Raw genomic sequence first — 21,484 nt, 5'->3', positions numbered from 1 at the left:
GAAAATTTTCTTCGGACAGAAGAAGATTATGTAAACACTTACTCGAAATCTCACATTAGTGTTTGATCAAATAATTGTATCTAACTCTTTCAAAAAAAAAGGTTTATTCCAATTTGGTATATTTAAAATTTAATGTATCTAAACATTTTGAATGTATCAAATTTTACAAAGTGCAAAACAATTTGTTTTAGGCTTTAAGTGGCATTGACAGGATCTAACTTTCAAGAAAAAATAATGAATATGAAAACTTTTAGTAGACAAAATTGAATTCAGAATCATGATTCTCTCATTCAAAATCCTTAAGAGTTAAAACTCGGATTACATGATCATTCTTAAATTTACAAAAGACATTGAATTTATATGTACCTCACTCAAAATCATTATGCTAATTAATTACTAATGAGTAAGCATATTAAGAAATGAAACTCTGTTTCTTACTAAACATCTAAACATACAATTTAATCCACCCTCTAATCCATCAAGATCAGTATTTAGTGTCTCTAGCACTCTCAATGCTCCTTGAACTTCACTCTTAATTGAATCACCACCATTTTTCTCTCTTCCAAGGAGAGAACAAAGAGCAGTGTTGAGATCTGCTACCACTCCATCATTGCTCTTATTCTGTTCCTTGTTTGAAGAAGAAAAAAACAATCTTTTTGGCTTCAACTTTGAGATCAAAGATGACCCTTTTGTTCCAAGTGTTGGCATTGACATGAACAATAGAAGAGAACAAAATATAGATGTGGTTATAGTTCTTGATTCTCTTAGAACTCTAGCAAAGAACACTAGATTCTGATCTTGACCCAACAAAGAAGAAATTGAACTATCTTTGTTGCTTTCCATTTTCTTCAGCATACCAAGTTGCTTAGTGATTTCTTTTTTTGCCTTCTTTCTGAAGCATTCATAAGCAGAAACACTGCTTTCAACAATGCTTGAATCTCCTCTTCTTGTTCGTCGAATCGCCAATTGAAGCAACTGAACTTGTTCCCTTAGAGATAACAACAAATCCCTTGAAGAACCACAAGCATCAAGCAATGTAACTGATCCACTTAATGACTCTTCTACAAGCTTTCCATCTTGGTGATGCAAAAGAGCTTGTTGAGTTTGTGTAGATTGAAGAAGTTCCTCCATGAAGTTGTACAAATCAGCAAGAACAACCAAACCATTCTGAATTGTTTCTGCATCAAAGCAACCAGTGCTTGAAACAGATTGAGAAGAATAATAATGTGGTTTAAGGTGTGTGAATAGTGATTCAATTCTTTGAGAAGAAGGGTGTGTTCTTGAGGGAAAACTAATAGACCTTACTGGTTGATGTGAAAAGGGTAATTTAGAAATGGATTCATGATCCATCTTTTTGTTTTTGTTTTAAAGAAAAGAAAGAAAGAGTTTTGTTAACACAAGAATGCTTTAATGCTTGTGACTCATAACATGCCTTAATCCTCCATTCTATTTATACAAGAACATTCGCACAATAACCTTAAAAAACTTGTGTTACAAATGTGTGCATGTGATTACTTTTCACAAGGCTTATGTAACATTTTAGGCCAACAATTTGGTAGTTATAGTCACCCTTTTATTAATTAATCCAATGGCCTAAGATATTGCAACGTAGTACTATGATCAAAATTGTGGTACACAATGCATACAGTGCATTGCTGGTATGTGCTCCCTTGCTTCCCCCCACTATTAAATATTATCCATCAATAATTTCATCTTCAAAAAGGAAACATTATTCAAATACTAATTGTCATGTGTATGATTGAATTGCCAATTCATGTATTGGGTCAAAGAATAATTAGTAATTGATTGATTTAAATATTAGTTTAATTATTCTGTAGGTCTTATAATTTCATCGAATTTTTAATTAGGTCTTTATATATATATATATTAATTAGGTCTTTATACCATATCAAATTTTGTAACTAAATTTTTATGATGACAAAAACGTTAAAATTATACAGAATATTCAATCATATGTTAGATATATTTGTTTTGTTTAATAGAATATTCTATTAATTCTAGCATTTTTGTCCCAACAGAAATTTAATTACAAATCTGATATAATATAAATATTAATAATATATATATATATATATATATATATATATATATATCTAATTAAAAATTCAGTAAAATTATAAAACTAATAAAATAATTAAACCTTAAATATTTCCTAAGAATAATAACAAGCTCAAACAATGCAGTAGTTGTAGCCTAATGTTGGGAAGCATCATAGGCCTGGAATCTAGGGTAACATTAGAAGGGTTATTAAGGAGACATATGAGCAATTTTTTTTTTTTCAAATTGATATAATTAATTTCTTGGTGGCTTATGGCTATGAATAATGGAAACCATAAGGTATTGTGTTGCTAGTGCATTTACTCTTATAAGGAGACACAAGGGTTCAATCAACCATATGATACTATTTTTCCTTCTACATTGGAAATTGAAAATTGGAAACAAAATGTTAACATAATGAAAGCATTGTAACAAATTATTTTTTGTGTGACTTATGTTTGATGTGGTGCTTGTGTTAAAAGTAACCAATTAAAAGGGGACATATGTAGAGGAATATCACATGTATATTGTATAGTTCTTCTGCATGCATTTGAAGCTTAAACAACTTTACGTATCAAGATCAATGTATCTAGGAATCATATTCTCTGCTAGACTGTAAGCTTAGGAGTTAGGAACATATTGTGATATAGTTGAAGTTTCACATCTTTCTATTCAAATCTTCAATAATATATTCACACTGTGTTGCCGTACTCACTTACTTCGATAGTATAAAATTATTGTTATTATTGTCCTTGTAGTACATATAGAATTTTCATTTAAAAGGGAAAAAAATAATTTTTTTTTCAATTTAATTTTGTTACCTGAACTAAATAGGTAATAATCTGTGTGCATTTTTTTGGGGCAATTATTTAAATGCTCTTTGTTAAGTCTAAAGTATTGTGTTGTTTTATTATATGGACAGATTTTCACTTTTTAATTTAGATGCGGAGAAGAAAATGGTGTAGGACGCAATTATGGAGTGTATAGGTGTTTTACGCAATTGTGATGTTAACAGCAAAAATTGAACCGTCCGATTTTTGGATACACAAATCGGACTCTCTATGTCCGATTTGTGTACCCCAAATTTTTTTAATTTTTTAAACACAAATTGAAATGTCCGATTATTTTCGCTAAAATTTAAATTTTCTCTTCTACATTAGTCCAATTAGTAAGCTTAATTTTTTTTCCCTAGTTCAGAAAAAACTATCCCACATCCATGTCCAACACCTGCATTTTCCACAACAATGCACAACACACACATGCTTCTCGTATTCAAAAAAATGATCCACAGATTTTAACTATATATTTAATTATTTGCTAAGTTTTACATAAATTATTTATGTTTATAAGAGCTATTTATTATTCTAATTGACTAGATTTATTATAATATGATATTTGTGATAATAAAAAAATAAATAATATCACATATTAAAATTTGACTATTTAATTTCGAATATAAATATACAAGTTTTTATTTATATATCTTTTATGATTTGGTAAATTTAGTAGGATTTAAATCCCAAAAGAAAAAAAAAAGAACATTAAAGAAAGAGAGAAACAACTCTCACCCTTGAAAGTTACTAATACTTTAAATTGAAATAAATTCAATATTATAATCTTTAAGACTAAAATAACATTTTTTTTCTTTTTAATTAAAGGGTGCACGTTATTAGTGTCAGCATATATAGTCACAATAATACTATTCACCAAGAGATGTGGCCAAAAGTAATGGGCTTGCTCCATTATATTTCAAGCCATGAAAACATGTCGTGTTCTAAATCTATATAGTTCATGCTTCATGGAACATTGCTGTTATGCCATGTTATGTACTCTACCCTCAATTGCATTGGTATCATAAAGTCTCTTGTTTCTTTGATGCCATGATTTCAATTTATTTAGGATTTATAAAGGGAGACACCATTTTCATCACCATGTGCACCAAAATTATCATATGCTGCTTCTTACTTTAAGAGTTCAGATCAATATGGCAAACTCTGCCACTGCCAGTGAATGAATAGCTTTCTTTGTGCATAGCAGAATGGTCCATCTTTATCCATTATGTAAAAAAAAATGTTGAAAAAGTATAAGAATTTATTATTTTTAGTCAAAAGACTAATTCGTTACGGATTTGAGTTCTATTTAAAGATTTATCATCAACAAATGAGTTGCTGCATGCATAAGGCGAAATTCAAACCTCCAACACTTGTGATACGTGTTTCAAAGGTTCATGATATAAAAAGTTCAAGTATTATTTAAAAGTTATTAGGTTATATTTTTAGAACATTCAATTTAGTTTGATATATTTTAATTTTGTTTATTTAGTTATTAAATTGAGATTTATGTTATAGGTTTAGGACTTTTTTTATTTTAAGTCTAATGAGAAGTTATAAATATTTCGTAAACTGTTGTAGTGTGATTAGATGTGTGAAACCTCTCTTTTAGTTTCGTGATAAAATTATGATGTGGACAAGTGAGGTTGAGTGAGTCCCTCTCTTGTTGCATCAGGAATCGAGTAGAAGGTTGAGAAATCATTTCGATTCAATTCTAAAACTATGGCGTGGACAAGTTAGCTAGGTAAGATTGACGAGTCCCTTTCTTGTTGCGTCAAGAAATTGGGTAGAAAGTAGAGTGATTCTCTTTGTATTCAATTTTAATTTATTTCTTTTGATTCTATTTCAATTTTAATATTTTTTTTATTGGGCTTTTATTGATGTCTTTTTATTTATCAACTTGTTTAAATGAACGAGTGAGTCGATCACTCGGCCAATTCAATAAGTTGGTTATCAATTCAATTTCTTTAATCTAGTAATCTAACAAAATATTTTAGTCTACATTTTTAAACATTGATAATTAACTGCGAATTAAAAGTAATTAAATTTAATCAATAATATTCTTCTTATGTAAATATAAGAAAAAAATATTTTATTGCAGAGCAATTATGATAATATGTAGTTGAATAATAACTAGTGAGGGAATTCATTTCTCATCTAAAGGAATAATATTTAATATCTTGTAGCAATAAAATTGTGCCAAAACTTCTTATATGGTTAGTATTTGTGTAAAACCAAAACTTCTCATCTTAAGGATACTAGTTTTCATCATTTCCATTATCGTCTTAGGTTAACCACTTTAGGACTTGATAGAACAAATATTATTTTAGCATGATATGTAGATTGTTAAACCTAAATATCTTAACTCATAGATCTCATGTTTCAGCAGAATTACATAAAGGTCGGTAGTATTTAGTTTCAATAATCATGGTTTATTTATTATATATATGATAGCATGGCATAAAAAATTATAGAATTCATGGCTCTTGGGAATGGATCATGTGATTTTTATATAAAGCATGTGTATCCTCATGTGTCTCATGAAAACTGGAAACAATGTCTTGTAATATTATTATTATTATTATTATTATTATTATTATTATTATTATTATTATTATTATTATTATTATTATTATTATACTTCAAACTTGATCCATGATTTCATGGTTTCCACCTCAGAATTATAAAGAAAGAAAAATGAAAATAAAAAGATATTAGTAAAAAAACATTATTTATAACATTCAAATATTCTTTTAACAATCAAATTTTTATTTGTTTTTATCTTATGCATTTTTAAATAGTAGATGTCTAAAATACTAATTTTAGATATTCAAGCAGTTAACGCTCTTAATTTTATTGGATTCTCACGTGGAATCAAGGTTCATATTCCGAAGGCCAACCATTACTATTTGTCTATTTTAATAATGCCAAAAATGTTGACATCCATATGAATTGAATACTCCTTAATATGTAATAAAATTATTAGTCATACAGCTCTTAGCAAAATATTAATTAAGAGAAATTTTAGCTTTGATTTTTATTCGGAAAATAGGGTAACACAACTCAATTTAGTAGGGGAAAACACCCCTCTCTTTTTTTTTTTCGGTAATAATATAAAGCATACTACTAACAAACAATTGAAAAGGTGCTATATAAATAATACTTCTTTTTCATCTGAGTCCGTAGATCATACTCTATTTTTACAACAAAAGAATAAAATTTAAGATTCCAACTTTTAAAATGGGAAAAAAAACAAAATAAAATTCCTTTTCGTTTCCTCTCTTTTTTTAATTTAAACACCCCACACTTTAACGATTAAAAAATATAATCTATTCCGTATCTTTTTTTTCCATTAGATGCATAAGTCCATCCACGAGAATTTCTGGCAAAAATTGACAAAAAATATTTATGCGTGACATTAACTTGTATAGTCTGATCTTTATCTATTCTATATAGATGATAACTATTTAATTAAAATAGTTTATTCATCTATATAATTATCAAAATGTTATAAAAGGATGACAACTATTTGATTGAAACATTATTTTAATGATTATGTAAAAATTAAACCGTCTCAATCAAATAATCATTATTTACGTAAAACTAATGAAGATTAAATCATAAAAGTTACGTCATACATAAATATTTTCTATCATCATTTGTTAAAAATTCTCACAAAATGACTCATACTTCTAATAAAAAAAAATAAAAAGTGAATTATTATTTTATAATCGTTGAAGTGCGAATTGTATATGTTGAAAAAGGATAAAGGCAGAAAAAAGATTTTATTCAAGAAAAATTCAATACATAAAGAATGACGAAAATATAGCATGTGTAGTAGTCACAAGCAGAAGGAAGGGTAGAGAATTTATTATTATTATTATTATTTTTATCAGGGAAAGGATAGAGAATGAATGATTGGTTTTTGGACTCAACTCAGGTACAGGTAGTCACACTTCACAGGCAAACCATTTCCTAATTTTTTTACTTATTATACTACTCTTTAATTTAAGGATTTCATATCGTTTTTACTCTTGGGAAAAAAAGGATGAAAAAAACCACACTGAAATCATTTTAAAAAATATTTGACTGCTAAAGAATCTCCTTTTTTTTATAATTTTATTTTTATTTTATCTATTCTAAATATGAGAGACTTATGCACTTGTGAATAGGTCAATAGAAATGGTAAACAAGCCAAAATTTATCAGGTTGAATTGCGTAACTCATTAAAAAAGTAGGTCGGTTGAAAATTTGATACCACTATAATTAAAAAGTCTGTTAATCTGTACCGTTTAATTAAAGATATTTAATTATATATTAAGGAATGAAAAGTATATGAAATCAACTCTAAATCAGTCAAAAATGAAATAACTTAATTAATTATAAATATAGTAATTAGTTTTATTTATTTATGATTTAAAATATTGATTATTAAATGTTTCACCACATTCAAATTATGAGGAGATGTTCAGTATCATTGCAACGTAAATCACGATTCAATTAGCTTCCGTTTCTTCATCCTTTTCATCCTTTTCTCTCCAAATGCCTAAAATATGATAAATCAGAAAATAGATTTAGAACCATCCAATTTACAAAGAAAAGAAACATCCTAATGCCTAGCATAAACACCATCCACATAGAAGTTTTGGATTCACCCAAAAGCATTTGGCTGATTTTTTTGCTGGAACCATCTTGGTTCCCTAGTATTATTGAGGAAGGAAAGGATGAGTCGGTTCGGAATAATCAATCAAGATGATAAGAGGTGTGTTTTATGCAACAAGAATGTTGAGCAAATCCATCACTTATTTTTTTGCTGTGATTTTGTTTGGCAGGTGTGGAATACTTGGATATCTATGTTTGACCGATTGATGAAGGATGCGTAGAAAGTTCCGGGATTGATGAAGGACCACTTTTAAGTTGGACAGAAGAGCCGCATAGAAAGGAGGATCGAAAGCAGCGGTTGAGGTGCTTTTGTGCGGTCATATGGAACATTTGGAAGAAAATCAATAGGAAGATATTTCAAAATAAAGGCAAAGATGTAAAAGAAATAATCAATATGGTCGTGCTTAGCTATAACGAGTAGAAAAGCGTACTCTCTTTGTGTTGTTGATGGCTATGTTGGATATGACATAAGGAATTTCTTTATTTTGTGTTAATTTCTAGATGTTGCTTGTCTAATTTGTTTATTGATTTCTATTTGTTCCATTCTTTTGTGTTGAACTCTTTTATTTCAATATATGTATTTTGAATAATATTTTACTTATTATTTTGTTTTAAAAAATTTAATTAATAATTATATTTATTATATATTTAGAATTATAAATATTTTAATATTTAATAATTTATTAATATAATGAGCAGGCTTAGCTGACTAACCTGCCATTAGACGACGCAAAAAAAGAAATCGAAATCACCTTACTAAACAAAGCTGACTAATCTGCCAAATGGCAAACTTTTGATAGGCCAAGATGAACTAGCACACTTGACACCTCTATTTGTGATTTGTGAACATGCGATGTAACCGGCCCCTCCTTGAGGGACCAATAGTTGATCGCTGATGACTAGCATGTGACTCCATTTGTGTTTAACTAACATAACTTGATTAATCACAACCTCAGCTCATGGCAATTTTTAGTTTTATAAACATTATAACTAATCATTATAGTTTAATTTTTAATATTGGGACAAATTAGACCACACTTATGAATTTGGTCAATCAACACTTCAACTAAATGCATGTGATGAGATGCATAAGATTATAAAAAACCTTCAACCATAACAAACTTTCTTAATATGAATATGAATATATAAACATTTCAGTATCAAGAAATAATGTAACTAAGTTTTAAACTGTCAAAGCAAAAAATAGATAAATATATATTAAGCATTGTTAAATACAACACACAATATGCGAAAGTTGTTACAACGTTCAATATAAATCACAACAATGTTCTAACCATAAAAAACAATTTATACTTGTAGTTTCTTCAATCCACCAATAGTACAAGTCTTATACTCATCTCAAGATAAATTTTAAATAAAAATAAAATTTTATAATAACATAAGAATGACTGTTAAACAAATAACAGTCTCAATTCAATTTACTAATCATTATTATCAACTTGAGATGAGGATAAAGAAGCAAGACAATTTGGATACTTAAATGGAAGGGTTGTCAAAGGTTTGTCACTAGACAAACCTTGATATGCCAAACCAAATGTATATCCCAAAGCAAGAGCTACAGGTACAGCAACAGCATTTCCAACTTGTATGTACCTAGATTAAAATAAAAAAAATGAAAGATAATTGAATATAAGATTGAGTTAAATAATCAACTTAACCAAAGTGGTAATAAAATGATGGATGCTATTAAGTGAAATGATATATTAGGGAGGAAAAATTTCCTGAACCATGGTCAAGGACTTGAAATTTAAAGATTTCAAGAAAGTAACACATTTCAAGTAATAATAACTAAGTTTGAAATCCTGATTAACATACCTTTCCTTAATAGGGCCAGTAAGTTTGTAGCAATCAGGAAATCCTTGTAGTCTAGCATTTTCTCGAATTGTAAGCACTCGATCTTGTTTTGGGTGAATAATGGCCTAGCAAATTAAATAAAAACAAACAAACAAGAAAAATTGAACTTGAGTTGATACATAATAAAATATACAAAAGAGCATAAGCAACTTAAAACTAACAATAACACTCTAAACAGTTAATATGACAACATAAGTTTAACTAAAAACCGAGGCAGATTACAATATTTCACTATTCAAGAAACAATAAAATCCACTCAAATATATTCTACTACAACAACAACAAAGCCTTGTCCCACTAGGTGGAGTCGGCTACATGAATCAAACGACACCATTGTACTTTATCATATATCATGTCTACAAAAAAACCGTTTACATATAAATCTTGTTTGACCATCTCATGAATGGTCTTCTTAGGTCTTCCTCTGCCTTTCACCCCTTGTCTATCGTCCATCTCATCCACACTCAAATATATTCTAAACTAAGAAAAAGATTATTTTACTAAATAGATCACAATGCAAGAATAATACCTGATTATGAGGCTCAGCTCTAGTCACAACTGTTGACACAATTTCATCCCACCACAAACGACCAAATGGCCTGTGTTTTATTCCAAAAAAGTTCATTTGAGAATTCTTACAGTTCAGAAACTTGAGAACATTTCAAAAAAATCAAAATCATATTACTTGATACTTACTTGCTAGATGTTCCACGAACAAATTGCATAGCATAATCAGGAACCTAAACAAAAACATTACAAAGATATATTTGAGGATATGCTTTAATATTAACAAGAAAAAACCTATAACTAAGATAAATATTCGAGATAAGAGGATAAAACAAATATAATACCAAAGGTTTTCCAGAATTAAGCAGCACTCTTTCAACCGTCGGATCCCATTCAACTTTGTTGCCTATCACTAACACACCTGGTAGGTCCCTAAAGTTTGCACCCTATAAAAGATAAACAAGCACCGTAAACTTAACCAATAATAGATGAAGAAAAAAGAATTCAATCAATGTATCTATAACAATACCTTCTTTTTTGGAATTTGACAAACTCGATCAAAATCATCATTGTTTAATCGCAGGGGACGATGATCATATAGCATTCTGGGTACTTTGCTTTGAGAAGTACTCCCATTGTTCAATATTTCTAAAACAGAAAAAAAGAAACTATAATCAGGAAATATTCAAATTGTTTTGAAATATTGTGTGCTGACTGTTGAGTGCATAATACTAATCTAATTGTAGAAAAAAGTCATGGATCTTGCAAAGACAGAGAATGAATAAACTATAACTAGCAGATAAATTAATTTACTTTTACAAATTAAAGATACACACTGTAAAATCAGATATAATTTATATAGAGTATAGTATCATTTTTATCCCCAACATTTAGGATCTCAAAGTTATCCCTAACGTTTGAATCGTCCTATTTAAGTCTCTAATGTTTCAAAATTGACTCAATGTTATCCTACCGTTAGAAATCTGTTAACAGAATTGACCGCAAGATAAAATTGAGACGATTTTGAAACGATAGAAACTTACATAAGACGTAAACGTTAGAGACGAAAATGATACCTAAAAATAAATTTTAATTTTATCCTTCACTAATATCAATCTTTTACGGTACATAATTATTCAATTATTTTTAATCACATCTAAATAAATTACACTTAATCACATTATTTTGATTCTAAATAAATTTATATTTTTTATAATTCTACTCTTAAAGATTTTTACTCATCATGAAATGTTTATAGAATGACTAGTACATAAACTTGTAGGGGAAAAAAATGATAAATATACAATAAAGTAATGTGATTCTAATAAATTTTCAAAAAAATTTTATGATGAGTAAAAATTTTTAAAAATAAAATTATAAAAAAATAAATTTATTTAGAATAAAATTAATGTAATTAAGTGTCATTTACTTAGATGTAATTAAAAATAATTGAATAACTATGTACCATAAAAGATTGATATTAGTGAAGGATAAAATTAAAATTTATTTTTATGTATCATTTTTGTCCCCAACGTTTTCGTCTTATTTAAATCTCTAACGTTTCAAAATCGTCTCAATTTTGTCCGGCCGTCAATTCCTTTAACAGATTCCTAACGGTAGGAAAACATTGAGTCAATTTTAAAACGTTAGGACTTAAAATGATACTTTACTCAATTCATATAACATGATACCATGCATTAACCATGTTAAAGGTAAAAAGCGTACCACTTTTACTCAATCTAATATATTTTTGAAACTCAGTACGAGCACTTGTTCCATAACTTCTTTCATCTTGACTTTCATCATTTTCAACCTAAATAGCAAGAAGATTTTAAAAATGATAATAATCAATTTATTAAATGACATCAGATTGTATATTAATAATTAACTCATTAATTCAATTAGAGTAACAAAAAACACTTTAGAGAAAAATACTCACTGGAGGGAGATCTGAGATTGCATCTCCAAGAAGAAGAGCTTCAGCAAGATTACAAGTTTCGTTTTTGTCATAAGCCACTGTAGTTTCCTACATTATGACAATACAAAAACCCATTGAATATTGAAACATAACACATTTATCTTCGAATAAAGCAAAAGATATCTTGGTCTTTTGAATACCTCAAACTCTACCGGCGGAGCACCTCTTGACACAGCCTCATGAGTTGGTAACGGATATGGAGGCAATCTCTAACCACAAAAGGTATAGTTAAATTAGAAATATTCTCCCTAAATAAGGAAAAAACTTGAATTCTTATCAAAATAAAAAATAATAAAAAAAAAAAAACAAACACTATAGTATCCTTACTTCAGTGAACAGAGTTCCCCACAAAAAAACACGCATGCGAAATTGTGGAAGACCATAAGAGCCCGCAGCTAGAATGCCCATTCTTGCTTGGTAATTCATAGAAACAAGGCGGCCTATAGCATAGCGACCCAAAAATCCACCAGAAAATTTTAAAATGTCAACAACATTCTCCATAAGTACATACTTCGGCTTAAGAAATTCGATAATATCCATAAATACAAGTAGTTGTTTATTCTTTATATCTGTCAACGGATCTTCATAGTTTCTAAAGCGGTTAAAACCGCTAACTCCTTGACATGGTGGTCCTCCGCAAATAAAATCAACATCACCCTACACATTTTTAAAATATACAAAACCGATAAATAAACCATTAAAAAGAGCATGTCCAACTAAAGATCAACTGCATGAAACCAAAATTTAAATGCATTCATAGAAGAGAAATAGAAAACTTACTGGAAGAGGCAATAACTTTTTTTTAAGTCCTTGCTTCACAAAAACTTTTAAAACTTCCTTGCAATCACTATAATAACACAATCTCAATCAATTATGCAAAGCAATGACAAAAATAGCACATAATATCTAGCAAATAAAACACACACGCACACAGATATATATATATAAACTTTCATGCTTTGGCGCTATAAAAAATTTTATACAGTTACACTCACAATGCATAAAAATTATATATACAGCTCAAATAACAAGTCTATACCTTAAGCCATCTAATGGCTCCCATGTATCCTCACTGGAGTCATAACCCTTCCAACGCACCTGAAGGATTGTAAAAGCAAGATTTGTTTGCTTATATATTTTTTAAAAAATTAAAAAAAAAAATTCTTAAAATTATCATTGTACAAAACTTCAACACAATTAAAACATCTCTAATACTAGCATACCTTAAAATATATTCCTGGTTTCTTAACATTATTAGGATCACCATAGCAAATAGCAAGTAACCTTTCCACCTCAAATTCCTCAGAATCAGATGGTTTTTCTGAAGCTTCATGGCCATCATCAACTTCATCATTAGCACCATCTTCATCCATAATTGAACTAGACTCAATCCTGTCGGATCCCACAAATTTTAAATCCTCACAAAGCTTAGCCCAAGCTTTTATCAGATTTAAAAAATCCTCTGCTGGCTCATTTCTCACCTAATTATCATTTTGGAAGCAGGTTAAGTATTGCTATAAAGATTTTAAAAATAAAAATAGCAAATGTACCACCATAATATTTTAAACTGAGTTTAAGCCTTATTTAGATTATATTGGTCGTTGATACTGAAAACCATGTGAAATTTTTAAAACAATATGAAATCTTTATATAAAATCATTTATATAGGTGTAAAATTAGTAAATAATTAATTTTTATTAGAATGGTTACTAGTTAAAAAAATATAAGTGGATTTGAAGGTAATAACATGAAAAACGGGCGTGTTAAACTATGAAGGCACAAATAATGACAAGTTTTACTCATATGAAATAATCATTAAAAAAAATATCATAGTCACTATTGCAATCACTCAATAAAAATAAACAAGACGCATAGAAAATCTTAATTCTCTTAATTTGTATAACTATGACTAAAACAATCGCCTACTCTTTTTCTTTAATATGAATTTGGTAAGCGCTTAACATTTCATATCTACGTCCTTGATATCTCACTCCTAATAGTGCATTTGTCTTTCCTCCAAGCAGTGTATTACTTTGTACGGAAAGAGGGTTAAAAGCCAAAAGTTTCTCAATAGTTTATCTATATGTATCATCGTATCCATCTCCAGCCACTCAGAGTTTTAAAATAAAAACAGTAATGATGCAATGTTGTTCAATTATTATTTCTAAAAATCTTTGTTAGTCGGAATAGTGTGACTTTTACATGCTTCTCATTTACTTATGTTATTACATAAGTGACATATAAAATACCTATAGCGTTAAAACATATAGAATACAAACTCATAAACCTTGATTTGATGTTCTCATAGACCATAAAGCAAGGCAAAATAAAAAAAAATAAGAGAAGAATAATAACATTGGCATAGATAAGTCAAACAAAATGAATCTGAATAAAATAAAGATCTTAAATAATATCATAAATCAAACAAAACAAACTTCAGATAAAAGAAGGATCTTTGAATAAAATAAGAATAATAGCTATAATTATAAATCAAACAAAAAGGATAAAAGAAGAACAATCATAATCACATTTTTCATTGTACTGTTCATTACTTTTTCTCATGGCTTTTATAAAAGGTATTGAGCTCAAAGTATAAAAAGTGGGAGTCACCTCCCATTATCGAAGGTTCTTATCCCAAACGTTTTGGAAAACACATTTCCTTATCGAAAAATCATTTCAATTGATCACTTTTTTCTTACCGAAGAATCATACCGATATCTTGTCTTTAGGAGGTCACCTTCTTTTACCGAAAACCTCAGTTCAATTTACAATCAAGGTTATTTAAATATACACAAGAAAAGAGTTATGTCAACAAAGATATATTATTATATAAAATTGATGGGAGTTCCCTTCCCTTACCGAAAGTTCTTATCCTAAAAATTTGCCATCACCTTTACCTACCAAAGGATCATTTAGATTCAATCACCTCCCCTTACCAAAGGATCATTTCGATTATCTTATCTTAGGAGTCACATTCCCTTACCAAAAGATCATAACCTCAGTAATGTGTATGAAATAAAAAGACATTATATCATGACATGCAATGCTAACATCTATACAAAAATAAAATATTTAAGATATGACATATAAAAAAAAAGTAGTTAAAATCCCTACCTCGAGTGAAATTTCTATATGTATTCAGATGCAAATAGACGCAATTTGATAAGAAGAGAAACTTGTTTGATAACTATACTTTGTATATGTTTTGATGTATGTATGAATCTTTAACTGGATAGAAAGTAAATCTTCATATTGCGTAGTTTGCATAATTCAAAAAGTATATCTTCTTAAATAATATATGAATGGACTTTGTAAATATTTTGGCAAAAGGTTTAGAGTGAGAGTAAAGTAGTGAGAAGAGATAATGGTTCTTTTATAATGAAAAAAGTATGTGAATGACAATTTATAGAGATAATAGAAAGTGAAAAAGATAAGTTACCTAGAATATTTTGTATAGAAAAAAGGGAATAGAATGAGAAAGAAATTACTCAAATAGCTTTTAGGTAGTATAGATTATGTTAAGAGAATCTAATTCCGGTTTAAGTAAAATCTCTAATCTAATTCGTCACATTATAAGCCCCATAAAGTTTTCTACGTTTGGAATTTGAAAATAGCTATTAGACACAAATTTATAGAGAAATGAGTTAGTCTTAAAACAAATCTCAAACGAAATCAATTAGATAACCACAGCTTAAGATATTTCCGAAAAACTATTAGTATATCAAGCTGGTTGTAACAACACGATTTTTTATTATAGACTTGTAATAGATTTTTCTACCTAATTGAATTTGAATTTGATTTTGTACTGAACTTAAAGAATAAAATTAATTTTTTTATCTTTTCATATAATTAAAGATCATTCAAATTCCAAAAGTATAAAATTAGTTATGACTATATGTTGAAAGGTGATTTATTGTTTGTTAGGAATTTACTAAGTTAATATTCATATATTTAAATTTTAAATTAAATATGTTAGTTTTCCAAATGCATTGTTTTCTATTTTTTTTTTTTAAACTTTCTTAAATTATTATCATTTTAATTATTTAATTGGTTATTGAATAGTGATATGATTCAAAAAGTTAAAATGTTACAGCAAACGCCAACAAACACTCACCTGAGTTTCAGGATGATTTAGCTTCAGACTTTTACATGCATGTTCATTTATGTCCACAGCCCACCTCTTTGAAGACAAACAAAAATATTCGTCAAAACAATAATAACAAATGAATAAAAGTTAAATAAAAGAAATTTAATAAATTAGTCAAAACAAGCATTACGCGCTTACCGTGACAAGCTTAATGCCAGATATGGATGCACCAAAGCAAAGTCCTGTGGACATAGCACCGCAGCCAGAATACAAATCTAATAAAGTCCTTTCTGATGAATCAAATACATTATTTGGACATGTCTCCTCTTTCTCAATAACCGTATCATTAAGCTGACTGGGACATCCGGATTCACTAGAGACTGTTGAATTCCCATCACTTTCCATCCTTGTTTCTGGATTAACAGAGTAAATCACATTTAATTAACAAATCAATAGTTCATGCAAAAATTAAAAATTAAAAAAAAATCAACAGTAACTAATATCATGCAACAAATAAGTCTTATTCGACTGGATGCAAAATGATCTGTCACTGCACACAAATAATTAGAATCTAAATCTTCTTGTAAAGCACAGATATTATGTTGAGTTGTTATGTCTGCATGTTAGACATAACACTCATCCAACACAATTGTCTTATGTGTCTAACGGGAACTTAATAAAAAAATAAAAAAATTATTTTTTAGACTTTAGATATATCTAAACATTATCACATGTTATCATATTTAATCTTATTTTTAATATGTATTCTTTAAATGAGTTTATAAATAATATATATTACTATTTATCAAAACAAAAAATATTCTAAATACTTTATACAATTAAAAAATAGTTAAAAATTTAATTTATATTTTAATATTAATAAAATATTAAAATATCATTACAATTTATCTAAAAAATAATTTATGTTTTATATATGGTAAAAATTTAGTGCAGTCAATTTCACATAATGTTAATAACTGAAAGCCGTTAAATAAAAATTTAGCCGAATTATTCAAATTATTTAACACTCTTAACTATCAATTTCACGTAAAGTTAATATAACTAAATTTTCACTTTATATATATATATATATATATATATATATATATATATATATATATATATATATATATATATATAATGTCTTCATGTTTTATAAAAATTTAAAATTTCTATATCTAAATGTCACGTGTCCATGCATCATAAAATCTTCTAATACTCATGATTCATATATAGCTATTAAGATATACTCAATGTTATTTAGTATCCTAAACCAGGTTTTTATAGATTTCTCCACACGCATTCAGACCATCTAAAGCAAAATTGAACCTACAAATAAAGTGTAATGCTACCAGTCTTATCTAGAATGTCTATTCACTTAAGATGGCATCCTGAGATTTAGGGTAATTGATATGAATAAATAATTTAGAATTTAAAATTATGCAGATATGCTAAACTAATTTTTGTTATATGTATGTCTTAACATTTTTATTGAATTAATCTAATTTGATTTATTATTATACAACATACAATATATACATAGTAAATTAAATCGTTTGTTCTACGCTTAATTTCATAAATTAAATAATAATTTAATTATTATATTTTAATTATTTTAATTAATTACATATTGTATAAATATAATTAATTTTTTGTATTGGATGGCTATTTGTTAATTTTAACTCCTATGTTATCTTGAAGAGCTATACTTAATAATAACTTTTTTAACATCAAAAATTATGATAACGATTATTTAGATGCTAATGAGTCAAAGGATAATATCTAATGAATTTTTATAAATCGTTTATTGTTTCGTTTTGGATTTATAAATTTATAAAAATGTAAATGTTCTGAAATTTAAAGTAAAACACAAAATTTAAATTTCTACTCTTATTCGTTTTGATTTTTTTTAATATTTTATTTTAATCTAAAAGGATATTTTTTTATTAACGTTTATATTTTAAAGTTAATATAAACGATTAACTTAAAAGTAAGAAATGTCATTAAACTGTATAAGTAGTAAATCCAATCAAGTTTATTCAGTTTACTATGTATATGTTGTATAGTAGTAAATTGAATAAAGTTGATCCGATTTATCATATATATGTTGTATAATTGATTCGATTTACGATGTATTGTTGTATTAGTAGTAAATCGAATTAGTTGATTCAATTTACTACTAGTAAATTATATACATATCAAATTGAATCAACTGTATTCCCCTTTTATTCTTTTTTTACTTTTCTTTCAACTTAAATTGAAAGAAATTTTCTTTTGGAAAAGACTTTTTTTAATCAAAAAATAAAATTCATTTTTAAAAAACATTAAAAAAAATTGAAATGAACTTTTTTAAAACATTGAAAAAATTATCTATTGAGTCATTTATAGAATAAGAAATCTTCTTCTTATTAAGTACTCAATGGGACCCCCGAATTCATCAACAAAAAGAGTGAAAAAAATATAAATCGAATTTATTTGATTCAATTTACAGAGACAAACTAAACATGCATGTAAACAAATTCAGTTTATGAAATATGTGTAACTTTTTTCCTCATTCAAGTTATCTGCACACATTTATGTAACATTAAAACTTTTTTTCTTATCTACATCTATATAAATTAAAATAGTGACATACAAATCAACATACATCTGAATAAAAATCCATACCTGTTACAAGACTAGAAAAGGTATGGTATCTCTCTGTGTACTTCATGTCATAATAGAGATCATAAGGAGCAATTATTTTCTTCTTTTCTTTCAAGTCCATCTGATGAAGCAAATTGCAAATATTTACATCCCACTACTTGAAAGTTGCGTAGGAAGCCACAAGTAATTTACAAATAAGAATGTGATTACGAAATAGCACTCACATCAAGTGGGATTTGAACTATTTTAACTTTGGAAACAATAGAATTAAGTGGATTGTCATCTTGTACATCAGACATAAACACCCTTTTCTCATCAATAAGTTCTGAATGTTGCTTGATGACCTGCAGCAATTTCGAAATTCGAAACAAACAGGTTTAATTAAAATAGTTTGGAGTGGAAAAACAATAACTAAAGCTGACTAAATTCTTGTTTTGGTCCTAAGATTCACATGATTACATTTTGGTCCTCGAAATTCAAAATTATTTAGACTGATGCTCCAGATTCAACTCCGGGCACCAATGTGGTCCTTTGACTCTTTTCGGTGATGACTAGACGAACGGGAGATAGCACCCTTTCTACCACGCCGGATGATGAGTAAACGACATCGTTTACCCTTGGCATCCAAAAAAGTCAGAAAGATCGTCGCTTTGTATATCAAGGGAGAAGCAACAATGGAGATCCAAAATAAAATATTTTTCTTCTTTTCTACCTCCGCTATTCTTCATTTCTGACTTTTTTGGATGCCAAGGGTAAACTATGTCGTTTACTCATCATCCGGCGTGGTAGAGAGGGTGTTATCTCAGCATTCTGTTTGCCTAGTCACCGCCGAAAAGAGTCGAGTAACCATATTGGTACCCAGACTTGAATTTGGAGGACTAATATAGATAATTTTGAATTTCAGAAAACAAATTGAGTAATTGCGTGAATCTCAAGGACCAAAATGGATATTTAGTCAACTAAAGCTGGTATAACGAGCGTGCAGAGGTGATTCAAGCAAAAAGGATCGCACCGTGTCCTGAGCTCTGTAAAACCACTGGGCTGTGAAATATTGTTCACCATTAACAGTTTCAAACATTTCAACAATCCGGGCAATGTAGTTAAGCTCACCATCCCCAGCCTGAAAAACATGCAATACATGAACAACCGAATATGCAGTAAAACAGTAGCAGTTAACAATCGAAAGCGCCACTCAATTTTGCAAATTTTACTCCCACGTTAGAGTAACATGGTGCTATAGGAAAAGGATTCTATAAAACTCACAATAACACACCATATTTACAACTCTTGAATGAACAATTAACTGAAATGAGAGAAAATTGAAGGAATTGAAAGCAGAGAAGATGAAGAAAGAAGAACACCTTAACATAGGCATGGTCGTTAAGCTCGAAAAGAACCCCATCTACCGTAGCTTGACGGTAATGGCACTTGGCCTTCAAAACGTCACCGTTTTCAGTCTTTCCACTGCAACATTATACCCACTCAGAAAATTCGCAACCAAACTAAAATAATTATAAAATAAAAAAAAAGGAAAATGGAAAATGGAAAAACTGACGACTGACTTTGTTACCGCTCCTTTGTAGCGCGCAGGCCATTTGGCCCGGGCCTCGTTTGGTGGAATGCGGTTTCCGACGAAGCAGCAGTCGTCGGGGTTAGGGGTGGATGATGAACCCTTGGACTTCTTCTTTGACTTCGAAACGGCGTCGTTTGTGGGTTTGGATGGGGGTGTTACTGTTTTCCTCTTACCCATCTCGGGCGAGGGAGACAAAAAAAAAACAGAAGCACCGAGTGATACAGTTGGATTCAGCTGAGTGAGTGAGTGAGGGGGTGAGAGAGCACAAAGGGGGTTTTGATTTTTGAAACTCCTCGAATTGGGAGGGAAAAGCCAAAAACAGCCCGCCGATTTTTTCGCCACTTTACTTTTTAGGTAGCGTTCAGAATAGAAACAGAATCTGAGAAACAGACTAAAAGATAAAGACGGAGAGACAGATATTGAAATAAATTTTAATATTATATTGATAGTGTGAAGTAAGAGACGAAAATAAAAATAAAATTTTAATTTAATTTATATAAAAAATAAAGTTAGAATTAATTAATTTAAATATAAATATTTTAAATATAAAATGTTATTAAAATTTTATTCTTTGTTTTTATAAATTTTAATTCCTATGTCTTTATTTTTTTAAAATATTGAAATATTGAAATTTTATAGACAAAAACTGAAATTTTAATACCAATTTTCTTTGATTAATAAAAATGATATTAAATTTTTAGTTTTCGCTCCAATATCTCAAAATAAATGCTACTTTATTTATTTATTTTTTCTATTGATATACATATATGGAAACAAATGGAGTATTGGAGCTTTATGAACTTTTATTGGTGTTATTATATATTATTTTGACTAAAAAAAAACCTTTTCATATTTGAAAGTTATCCATTTATGGTAATAATAAAAGTTGCTTGTACCCGAACGATATGCAAGTGATATTGATCAGCTTAAAAAATTATAGAAAGTATATCAATTTAAATCAATAATTTCGCCCCAAAATGTTGTGATTCTTGTACTATGATTGGAATGAACTTCGGAAATTAATTTTATAAAGGGTAAAGGGTAGATTAATCCATTATTATCTATTCTAATTTCTACACAGTTGGAATAAAAAATCAAAATGAGATAAAATAAATTTAAATTGATTCAGATAATTTATTATATATTTATAAATTATAATTTTTTTTTTTGACAAATGTTATTTGTACACTAAAATCAGTCATTAATGTATTTATATATAAATACATGTGTGATTTAACTCAGTACATATTTTATACTTGTGGCTGATT

The 21,484-nt window shown here is 28.3% G+C and overlaps 2 protein-coding genes across 2 annotated transcripts; both read right to left on the bottom strand.

Moving 5' to 3' along the window:
• Positions 1-396: 396 nt before the first annotated feature.
• On the bottom strand, positions 397-1,350 carry LOC130979147 (uncharacterized). Its single transcript, XM_057902514.1, has one exon. The coding sequence runs from the start codon at positions 1,348-1,350 to the stop codon at positions 397-399; it is 954 nt and encodes a 317-aa protein (XP_057758497.1).
• Positions 1,351-8,834: 7,484 nt separating this feature from the next.
• Positions 8,835-20,499, bottom strand: LOC130982057 (DNA (cytosine-5)-methyltransferase 1-like). Its single transcript, XM_057905903.1, has 20 exons — positions 20,206-20,499; positions 20,005-20,107; positions 19,656-19,763; positions 18,868-18,987; positions 18,665-18,764; positions 16,196-16,410; positions 16,025-16,090; positions 13,134-13,391; positions 12,950-13,008; positions 12,691-12,757; positions 12,238-12,567; positions 12,051-12,119; positions 11,872-11,958; positions 11,658-11,745; positions 10,462-10,580; positions 10,277-10,378; positions 10,122-10,165; positions 9,955-10,024; positions 9,387-9,490; positions 8,835-9,164 (listed from the first exon to the last, which is right to left on the bottom strand). Exons 1-20 carry the CDS (start codon positions 20,391-20,393, stop codon positions 8,993-8,995), a joined length of 2,469 nt encoding a protein of 822 aa, XP_057761886.1. The 5' UTR covers positions 20,394-20,499; the 3' UTR covers positions 8,835-8,992.
• Positions 20,500-21,484: the final 985 nt, after the last annotated feature.

The sequence above is a fragment of the Arachis stenosperma genome, chromosome 5 (assembly GCF_014773155.1).
Source record: "Arachis stenosperma cultivar V10309 chromosome 5, arast.V10309.gnm1.PFL2, whole genome shotgun sequence".
Taxonomy (NCBI): Eukaryota; Viridiplantae; Streptophyta; class Magnoliopsida; order Fabales; family Fabaceae; genus Arachis; species Arachis stenosperma.
Note: the sequence above shows the minus strand (reverse complement) of the source record. Positions and strands in the feature narration are given on the sequence as shown.

Coding starts and splice junctions, on each gene's coding strand:
- LOC130979147 (XM_057902514.1), bottom strand. CDS start 1,350: ATGGATCATGAATCCATTTCTAAATTACCCTTTTCACATCAACCAGTA.
- LOC130982057 (XM_057905903.1), bottom strand. CDS start 20,393: ATGGGTAAGAGGAAAACAGTAACACCCCCATCCAAACCCACAAACGAC. Junction 20,108..20,205: donor TACAAAGGAGCGGTAACAAA/GTCAGTCGTCAG, acceptor ATAATGTTGCAG/TGGAAAGACTGAAAACGGTG. Junction 10,379..10,461: donor GTCAAATTCCAAAAAAGAAG/GTATTGTTATAG, acceptor TATCTTTTATAG/GGTGCAAACTTTAGGGACCT.